Source organism: Gigantopelta aegis, chromosome 8 (assembly GCF_016097555.1).
Source record: "Gigantopelta aegis isolate Gae_Host chromosome 8, Gae_host_genome, whole genome shotgun sequence".
In the NCBI taxonomy this organism is placed as follows: Eukaryota; Metazoa; Mollusca; class Gastropoda; order Neomphalida; family Peltospiridae; genus Gigantopelta; species Gigantopelta aegis.
The window spans coordinates 79,855,274-79,866,420 of record NC_054706.1 but is presented as its reverse complement, the minus strand read 5'-3'; the positions used below and the strand labels follow the sequence as shown (position 1 = coordinate 79,866,420).

The following is an 11,147-nucleotide window of genomic DNA, read 5'->3' as shown; positions in this document are numbered from 1 at the left end:
CCTGAAGGTGTGGATTTGAATAATATAGCAGGTGGTGAACAATAATTGAAATGTTGGAAAGCAGTAACAGCGTTGCAGGTTTGTATTGAACAATCGGCCTCGGTGGTGCATTGGTTAAGTCATTGGACTACAGGCTGGTAGGTACAGGGTTCGTAGTCCGGTACCGGCTCCCACCCAGAGCGAGTTCTTAAGGGCTCAGTGGGTAGGTGTAAGGCCACTGCACCCTCTTCTCTCTAACGAACCACTAACCAACTAACAACTAACCCACTGTCCTGGACAGACAGCCCAGATAGCCGTGCTTGAACCTAAATTGAATATAAGCACGAAAATAAGTTGAAAGGAAATGTATTGAACAATTTAATCATTACATAAAAACAACAATGAACAATAAAATATCCATTACAGTTAATAAAACATTACATTAACCTACGAGTGATACAGTCGCTTTTCTGTATAGGCAAATAATAACGAAGAAATAATTGCAGATTTAAAGTAGTAATTAAATAACGCTTATAAACTCCAACTAAAAATTAATGTCTATATGTGGGTGGTTCATATGTCAATTAGAGTGGGAAGAGTAAGGTTATTCACATTTGAAAACATTTAAAATTTGGGGGACATTTTCAGAATGAATATACGGTATTCAACAGATTTGTTTTAAAACCCCAAACCCAAACTCTTTAATTGTTAACAAAAACCCGATCAACAATATTTCTGCTATGAAACTGCTAAGATTCAAAATATGTGTAAAGTGTTGAAAGGCCCAAACGTGTTTAGCGGTAAACATTCAGCTTGGACGAGAATTAATTGACAAGAAGAATTTTGCTTGAATTTCGAACCAATCACATGGTGAAGGATGTCTTTCAAACAAGTTCTCAGGATTACTGGTTGAATTAAGTAGCTAATCGATTGAGAGCTATATAGACAGACAGAGAGTTAGACAGACACAGAGACAGATAGAGAGTTAGACAGACACAGAGACAGATAGACAGACGGAGAGACAGACAGACACATCGTAATCATAATCAAACCGCTCCACGACATGTACAGCTGTAAACAGATTTTTTAAATCTTATAATTATAAATTGAAAGTGGATTATAACATGCATTCTGTGTACTTCATTGCACAAACTTCTTAAAATATTAAAATACACCTATACAATTGTCAAAATATACATTTTTAGTTATAATAAAATATTAAAACGTATTTAAAAAGGGCTGCCCATTGAATAAGTGACGTTTCATTGGTCTACAAAGTGTGACGTATTTCAAACAAAAACGTCTTATTACTGTTTTTATTGTCAAACGTCCATCCGGGCTGCTTCAGGAATACATACGTGTGTGAGAGGGCTTATTGTTATAGAATGGACTCTCGGAAACTACTTTTAAATCATATGATCTGAAATTGTTTAAATGTATTCTACAGGCGGTTAGGTTACTGTTTGAAAAACATTCCGCCTAACTCCCACCTCAGTTGCTCAACTCATGCACTGATTTCTGTAACAGCCCAAAGTTTGGAATACACGAGCAGGCACTTGAATTTATTTCTTGTCGTAAGACCCGGACCTTCTGTTGGCACCGGCCTGGCCGGTTGTTTTTGTCGTGTCGGTTTTACCCACAGTTCCTCTTCCTTTTCCGGTCGTACTGTTTCCGGTTTCGGGTTTTTTGCCAGTTGGGTGCCCGCCTACTGTTGAGGGTTTGGAGCTTTCCGACTTGTCTGCTGCGTTTGAACCCCTAAAATAAAAAAGAAGAAGTATATTTACAAAAACACGACACAGTTCGTTAAGACATTACAAAAACAGCAGACGTATAACTTGTTAAAACAGCCATTTTATGAGTGTATGAGGCTTGGGGTCTGAGGCCCCACCACCCATACGCACATAGACACACAAATCTATATACTATTAACCTTATACAGACTGGAGATGAGCGATGCGTGCGGTCCTACTAAAATAATGAAATACACGTGTACATTAGTTTCACTGAGAGTGTCTACACTGGAGGCGAGCGATTCGTGCGGTCCTCCTAAAATAATGAAATACACGTGTACATTAGTTTCACTGAGAGCGTCTACACTGGAGGCGAGCGATGCGTGCGGTCTGGCTAAAATAATGAAATACACGTGTACATTAGTTTCACTGAGAGCGTCTACACTGGAAGCGAGCGATGCGTGCGGTCTGGCTAAAATAATGACATACACGTGTACATTAGTTTCACTGAGAGTGTCTAGACAGGAGGCGAGCGATGCGTGCGGTCCGGCTAAAATAATGAAATACACGTGTACATTAGTTTCACTGAGAGTGTCCAGACTGGAGGTGAGCGATGCGTGCGGTCCTGCGAAAATAATGACATACACGTGTACATTAGTTTCACTGAGAGCGTCTACACTGGAGGTGAGCGATGGGTGCGGTCCGGTTAAAATAATGAAATACACGTGTACATTAGTTTCAATGAGAGGGTCTACACTGGAGGTGACAGATGCGTGCGGTCAGGGTAAAATAATGAAATACACGTGTACATTAGTTTCACTGAGAGGGTCTACACTGGAGGCGAGCGATCCGTGCGGTCAGGGTAAAATAATGACATACACGTGTACATTAGTTTCACTGAGAGCGTCTACACTGGAGGCGAGCGATGCGTCCGGTCCGGGTAAAATAATGAAATACACGTGTACATTAGTTTCACTGAGAGCGTCTAAACTGGAGGCGAGCGATGCGTGCGGTCCGGGTAAAATAATGACATACAGGTGTACATTAGTTTCACTGAGAGTGTCCAGACTGGAGGCGAACGATGCGTGCGGTCCGGGTAAAATAATGAAATACACGTGTACATTAGTTTCACTGAGAGCGTCTACACTGGAGGCGAGCGATGCGTGCGGTCCGGGTAAAATAATGACATACAGGTGTACATTAGTTTCACTGAGAGTGTCCAGACTGGAGGCGAACGATGCGTGCGGTCCGGGTAAAATAATGAAATACACGTGTACATTAGTTTCACTGAGAGCGTCTACACTGGAGGCGAGCGATGCGTGCGGTCTGGCTAAAATAATGAAATACACGTCTACATTAGTTTCACTGAGAGCGTCTACACTGGAGGTGAGCAATGCGTGCGGTCCGGGTAAAATAATGAAATACACGTGTACATTAGTTTCACTGAGAGCGTCTACACTGGAGGTGAGCGATGCGTGCGGTCCTCCTAAAATAATGAAATACACGTGTACATTAGTTTCACTGAGAGTGTCCAGACTGGAGGTGAGCGATGCGTGCGGTCCGGCTAAAATAATGACATACACGTGTACATTAGTTTCACTGAGAGTGTCTACACTGGAGGTGAGCGATGCGTGCGGTCCGGGTAAAATAATGACATACACGTGTACATTAGTTTCACTGAGAGTGTCCAGACTGGAGGCGAACGATGCGTGCGTTCCGGCTAAAATAATGACATACACGTGTACATTAGTTTCACTGAGAGTGTCTAGCGGGAGGCGAGCGATGCGTGCGGATCTGCTAAAATAATGACATACACGTGTACATTAGTTTCACTGAGAGTGTCTAGCGGGAGCCGATTGATGCGTGCGATCCTGCTGAAATAATGACATACACATGCACATTAGTTTCACTGAGAGTGTCTACACTGGAGGTGAGCGATGCGTGCGGTTTGGCTGAAATAATGACATACACGTGTACATTAGTTTGACTGAGAGCGTCTACACTGCAGGTGAGCGATGCGTGCGGTCCGGCTAAAATAATGAAATACACGTGTACATTAGTTTCACTGAGAGGGTCTACATTGGAGGTGAGCGATGCGTGCGGTCCGGGTAAAATAATGAAATACACGTGTACATTAGTTTCACTGAGAGGGTCTACACTGGAGGTGAGCGATGCGTGCGGTCAGGGTAAAATAATGAAATACACGTGTACATTAGTTTCAATGAGAGGGTCTACACTGGAGGCGAGCGATGCGTGCGGTCCGGGTATAATAATGACATACATGTGTACATTAGTTTCACTGAGAGTGTCTAGACTGGAGGCGAGCGATTCGTGCGGTCCGGCTAAAATAATGACACACCCGTGTACATAAGTTTCACTGAGAGCGTCTACACTGGAGGCGAGCGATGCGTGCGGTCCGGGTAAAATAATGAAATACACGTGTACATTAGTTTCACTGAGAGCGTCTACACTGGAGGTGAGCGATGCGTGCGGTCCTCCTAAAATAATGAAATACACGTTTACATTAGTTTTACTGAGAGCGTCTACACTGGAGATGAGTGATGTGTGCGGTCCGGCTAAAATAGAAAGAAAGAAAGAAATCTTTTATTTAACGACGCACTCAACACATTTGATCTACGGCCATATGGCGTCAGACATATGGTTAAGGACCACACAGATTTTGAGAGGAAACCCGCTGTCGCCACTACATGGGCTACTCTTCCGATTAGCAGCAAGGGATCTGTTATTTGCGCTTCCCACAGGCAGGATAGCACAAACCATGGCCTTTGTTGAACCAGTTATGGATCATTGGTCGGTGCAAGTGGTTTACACCTACCCATTGAGCCTTGCGGAGCACTCACTCAGGGTTTGGAGTCGGTATCTGGATTAAAAATCCCATGCCTCGACTGGGATCCGAACCCAGTACCTACCAGCCTGTAGACCGATGGCCTGCCACGACGCCACCGAGGCCGGTCCGGCTAAAATAATGAAATACACGTGTACATTAGTTTCACTGAGAGCGTCTACACTGGAGGTGAGCGATGCGTGCGGTCCTCCTAAAATAATGAAATACACGTTTACTTTAGTTTTACTGAGAGCGTCTACACTGGAGATGAGTGATGCGTGCGGTCCGGCTAAAATAGAAAGAAAGAAAGAAATCTTTTATTTAACGACGCACCCAACACATTTCATCTACGGCCATATGGCGTCAGACATATGGTTAAGGACCACACAGATTTTGAGAGGAAACCCGCTGTCGCCACTACATGGGCTGCTCTTCCGATTAGCAGCAAGGGATCTTTTATTTGCGCTTCCCACAGGCAGGATAGCACAAACCATGGCCTTTGTTGAACCAGTTATGGATCATTGGTCGGTACAAGTGGTTTACACCTACCCATTGAGCCTTGCGGAGCACTCACTGAGGGTTTGGAGTCGGTATCTGGATTAAAAATCCCATGCCTCGACTGGGATCCGAACCCAGTACCTACCAGCCTGTAGACCGATGGCCTGCCACGACGCCACCGAAGCCGGTCCGGCTAAAATAATGAAATACACGTGTACATTAGTTTCACTGAGAGCGTCTACACTGGAGGCGAACGATGCGTGCGGTCCGGCTAAAATAATGACATACACGTGTACATTAGTTTTACTGAGAGCGTCTACACTGGAGATGAGTGATGCGTCCGGTCCGGGTAAAATAATGACATACACGTGTACATTAGTTTCACTGAGAGTGTCTAGCGGGAGGCGAGCGATGCGTGCGGTCCTGCTAAAATAATGACATACACATGCACATTAGTTTCACTGATAGTGTCTAGCGGGAGGCGAGCGATTCGTGCGGTCCGGCTAAAATAATGACATACACGTGTACATTAGTTTCACTGAGAGTGTCCAGACTGGAGGCGAACGATGCGTGCGGTCCGGCTAAAATAATGACATACACGTGTACATTAGTTTCACTGAGAGTGTCCAGACTGGAGGCGAACGATTTTGACGTGCGGTCGCGGCTAAAATAATGACATAGCACGTGTACATTAGCGCTTCACTGAGCAGTGTCCAGACTGGAGGTTGAACGATGCGTGTGGTCCGGCTAAACCCATAAGCCTTGACATACACGTGTACATTAGTTTCCCATGCTGAGAGTGTCCAGACTGGAGGCGAACGATGCGTGCGGTCCGGCTAAAATAATGACATACACGTGTACATTAGTTTCACTGAGAGTGTCTAGCGGGAGGCGAGCGATGCGTGCGGTCCGGCTAAAATAATGACATACACGTGTACATTAGTTTCACTGAGAGTGTCTAGACGGGAGGCGAGCGATGCGTGCGGTCCTGCTAAAATAATGACATACACATGCACATTAGTTTCACTGAGAGTGTCTACACTGGAGGTGAGCGATGCGTGCGGTCCGGGTAAAATAATGAAATACACGTGTACATTAGTTTCACTGAGAGCGTCTACACTGGAGGTGAGCGATGCGTGCCGTCCGGCTAAAATAATGATATACACGTGTACATTAGTTTCACTGAGAGTGTCCAGACTGGAGGCGAACGATACGTGCGGTCCGGCTAAAATAATGACATACACGTGTACATTAGTTTCACTGAGAGTGTCCAGACTGGAGGCGAACGATACGTGCGGTCCGGCTAAAATAATGACATACACGTGTACATTAGTTTCACTGAGAGTGTCCAGACTGGAGGCGAACGATACGTGCGGTCCGGCTAAAATAATGACATACACGTGTACATTAGTTTCACTGAGAGTGTCCAGACTGGAGGCGAACGATGCGTGTGGTCCGGCTAAAATAATGACATACACGTGTACATTAGTTTCACTGAGAGTGTCCAGACTGGAGGCGAACGATGCGTGCGGTCCGGCTAAAATAATGACATACACGTGTACATTAGTTTCACTGAGAGTGTCTAGCGGGAGGCGAGCGATGCGTGCGGATCTGCTAAAATAATGACATACACGTGTACATTAGTTTCACTGAGAGTGTCTAGCGGGAGGCGAGCGATGCGTGCGGTCCTGCTAAAATAATGACATACACATGCACATTAGTTTCACTGAGAGTGTCTACACTGGAGGTGAGCGATGCGTGCGGTCCGGGTAAAATAATGAAATACACGTGTACATTAGTTTCACTGAGAGCGTCTACACTGGAGGTGAGCGATGCGTGCCGTCCGGCTAAAATAATGATATACACGTGTACATTAGTTTCACTGAGACAAGATGGGAATCTTAACATTGGTGGCTTCAGATTTTTCATTCCAACTTATATTCGTGCTTATATCCAATTAAGGTTCAAGCACGCTGTCCTGGGCGCACACCAGCTTTCTGTCCAGGACAGTGGATTAGTGGTTAGTGGTTAGTGAGAAAGTAGAGGGTGTATTGGTCTTACACCTACCCACTGAATCGTTAAAACTCGCCCTGGGATGAGAACTCAGTACCTACCAGCCTTATGTCTTAACGACGACACCACCGAGGCCGACAATGGGTTCAGTAATACAGGTAAGCTTACTAAAGCTAAGATTCCATATACGCGGTATGCGAATGCGACAAAAAATGGAAAACATGTAAATACAACAGCTTGAGTCCATATGTCCGACTGCGAATGCGATTTGCGTAGACGGCAATCTGGATCGCTCAGTGTAGCGATTGGTGCGAATGCGTACACAAAATCGGATGGGAGAATCCCGAATTTTACGTCATGGAATGGGGTTTCCTAAAGAAAGTGGGCCAGAAGGAACCGAGTTAACATGCCGAAGAGTGTTGTTTCCCATACCAACTGCGAAAAGTTCATTGAGTTGGTTCGCTAACATCCAATATTGTACGACCCAACATGCCCTGAACACAAGGATGCGCAGAGAATGTACAATATTTGGGAGAGCATTTCAAAAAGAATGTCAAAAGAACACGAGATGTCTGGTAAATAACTTGAGGGTATTAAGACTACGGTGGCCCATAATATTTATTTATTTTACTTATTTTATTATATTTTTATACTTTACACCGCGGAATTAACGTTTCTTTCATTCTAACGTATGTAAGATATCCCATGGAAGAAAGACTGAAAACGCAGGGGTATTCGTATTTATGGGATCACGCAAATCGCATACCTCTTACGCATTCGCATTCCTATACCGCGTATATCTAAACGAGCGTGGATCTTGGCGTTTAGTGCAAAAAGCCTACACTGACTCAGCCATGGTGAAATAAATAGAAAGAAAGAAGTGTTTTATTTAACGACGCACTCAACACATTTTATTTACGGTTATATGGCGTCAGACATATGGTTAAGGACCACACACATTTTTTTTAGAGGAAACCCGCTGTCGCCACATAGGCTACTCTTTTTTACGACAGGCAGCAAGGGATCTTTTATTTGCGCTCCCCACAGGCAGGATAGCACAAACCATGGCCTTTGTTGAACCAGTTATGGATCACTGGTCGGTGCAAGTGGTTTACACCTACCCATTGAGCCTTGCGGAGCACTCACTCAGGGTTTGGAGTCGGTATCTGGATTAAAAATCCCATGCCTCGACTGGGATCCGAACCCAGTACCTACCAGCCTGTAGACCGATGGCCTGCCACGACGCCACCGAGGCCGGTAAATAAATAGAAGTATGTTCAATCTACGTTTATACGGGTCTTTGTTATGTTCATATAACAATCTGTTAAACATATGGACACAGGTTTTACACACAAATAAACACATATAGATACATTGGGAACTGTTATGAAATTAGTTCAAGAAGAAAGTTAACATTTGTTTTGTTTAAAAAAACGACACCACTAGAGCACATTAGTTTATTAATCATCGGCTATTGGAAATGGATGTCAAACATTTGGTCAATTTGAATAGTAAGGAAATCCGCTAAACAAAATTATTAGTAGCACAGACAGGACAGCACATAACACGGCCTTGGCTATACCTTGGTGCACTGGCTGGAACGAGAAATAGCCCAATAGGCCCACTTGAACAAGAACGTATATACCAAATGTACATTTCAAGTCACGTAAATCGGCGGCGATATTGATAAATCGACGAAAGTGTAAATCGAAGACAATAAAACGTGTTTGATGATACAATAGCGATGTTTAGTATTTCAACTGCGTCTAGTACTACTACTTGACAAAAAATAGTTTTCTGTTTCTTGATATACCCCGGTATTATGTCATTAATGCAAAAAATTTAAACGATTATTTGTAACAGTATTTAAAAATATATATATTAGAAAATTCGCACTTTCTGGAGAATCGATAACACCTGCATGAATCAATACACAATATAAAGTGATTTTATTGAATAGCTTGCATTCTAACTAGCGAGTTTGTTCCCAATCAATGTGCTTTTGTTAGGATCCAAAATCATTATGTCGATTAGTTTTCACACAATACGCGTTATCTATTGACCTGCATTACAAATCAATCAATCAATATCTCTCTCTCTCTCTCTCTCTCTCTCTCTCTCTCTCTCTCTCTCTCTCTCTCTAATATATCTATTAACCTGCATTACAATCAATCAATCAATCAATCAATATATCTCTCTCTCTCTCTCTCTCTCTCTCTCTCTCTCTCTCTCTCTCTCTCTCTCTCTCTCTCTCTCTGATATATCTATTAACCTGCATTACAATCAATCAATCAATCAATCTCTCTCTCTCTGTCTGTCTGTCTGTCTGTGTGTCTCTCTCTCTCTCTCTCTCTCTCTCTCTCTCTCTCTCTCTCTCTCTCTCTCTCTCTCTCTCTCTGATATATCTATTAACCTGCATTACAATCAATCAATACATCAATCAATCAATCAATCACTCTCTCTCTCTCTCTCTCTCTCTCTCTCTCTCTCTCTCTCTCTCTCTCTCTCTCTCTCTCTCTCTCTCTCTCTCTCTCTCTCTCTCTCTCTCTCAGGTAGAAGTTTCGACCCTTAAAAGCAACATCTACAATCGACATGTAATGTACTCCACTCTACGGACGGCCAGTGTTTCCATGTTGCTATACAACTGATACAACTATAATATCCCAAGTTGTTTGGCGGGCCCCGCTTACTCCAATCGTCCACACCCTTGCTTTCCTATACTCCTAGATATTTTTGGATTCACTATTGATTTATCAGAACAAAAACTATTTAAGTATAAATTATTTAAGTTATACTACTGCTACTTGCCTTGTATAAATTATTTAATACAGATGATATCTTGATGAAATTGAGCGTTTAAAGATGACAACGCGGAGTGATACATCTAGTCTATACGAACCTCCCGTACGTCCCTGCACCTTTGTAGTTCCCTACGTAGCCCGATCCGCCGGGTGCGTCCTTGCGCCCCACCGTGCCCCGCCCTTTGCCCGACTCGTCAAACCTCTCCTTGTGTGAGCCGGTGTATCGCTTCGTGTCCGTCAGTCTGTCTGTCACTGCGCCGGCTGTTCCTCCGGTCGTTGGCTTCTTCTGTCAAAGAAAGAAAACACGCGACAGTGTTAAATAAAAAACTTTTTTTTAAATACGTGTTTCTGGGAACGTGGAGAAAATAAAGTATGTAAGCAGTGGCGTAGAGAGGGGGGTGTAGCACGAGGCCAAGCCCCCTCCCCCAATCAAACCTTTTAAAAAAACATATTACATTTTACAAAATCATGCCTTTATACATACATACATACATGAGTTGCCCCTCCCCCAATATTGATCCCCCCAATATAACATCCTGGCTACGCCAGTGTATGTAGGGTAGGTTGTGTTTTGGTAATTATTATTATTACTACATTCACTGCTATGGGTCCAGATAAAATATTATGTATGTACTTTTTCCATCTATATATGAATGTTTGTTAAATCTAAGGGGTAGACTAACAACACTGTCTTTTAATCGTGTTATAGGGTGGTTTTAAGAAAGAGAGACGTGACAGTACGGGGATACTTCACATGCCCCCTTCCCGGGCTAAGCCGATGATTAATTAATCAATGTGCTCTAGTGGTGTCGTCAAACAAAACAAACTTTAAACAGTTAGAATCTAACTGACCGCGGCTGTGAGGTCCACGGAGTGGAAACTGGCTACTTTAGTCATCGTCTGCTTCGCCCCCTCCACGACTTTAGCGTCGTCTAGGGCGGGTTTCTTCACTTTCTTCTCCGCCGCGATCTTCACCGCCTCCAGCTCCAGCCAGAAGTCCTTCATACAAAAAGTGTCTGCCTTCAGCTTACCGAAAGTCTGGCTCCCTCTGTTTAAGAAGAATAAATACGTGTTATTTCAGTTCACCGAAAGCCTGACTCCCTCTGTTTAAGAAGAACAATATTATTTCAGCTTACTTAAAGTCTGACTCCCTCTGTTTAAGAAGAATAAATACGTGTTATTTTAGTTCACCGAAAGCCTGACTCCCTCTGTTTAAGAAGAATAAATACGTGTTATTTCAGTTCACCGAAAGCCTGACTCCCTCTGTTTAAGAAGAACAAT

General features: G+C 43.5%; 1 protein-coding gene across 1 annotated transcript in view; it reads right to left on the bottom strand.

Moving 5' to 3' along the window:
- Positions 1 to 344: 344 nt before the first annotated feature.
- LOC121380127 (tubulin polymerization-promoting protein family member 2-like) overlaps positions 345 to 11,147 on the bottom strand; it is an 18,521-nt gene continuing 7,718 nt past the window's right edge. The window contains exons 3-5 of the mRNA XM_041508908.1: positions 10,719 to 10,914; positions 9,965 to 10,152; positions 345 to 1,734 (exon numbers count right to left, since the gene is read on the bottom strand). Of these exons, the coding sequence (XP_041364842.1) occupies positions 1,542 to 1,734; positions 9,965 to 10,152; positions 10,719 to 10,914 (577 nt within the window). The 3' untranslated portion in view covers positions 345 to 1,541. The remainder of the gene's footprint in view (positions 1,735 to 9,964; positions 10,153 to 10,718; positions 10,915 to 11,147) is intronic.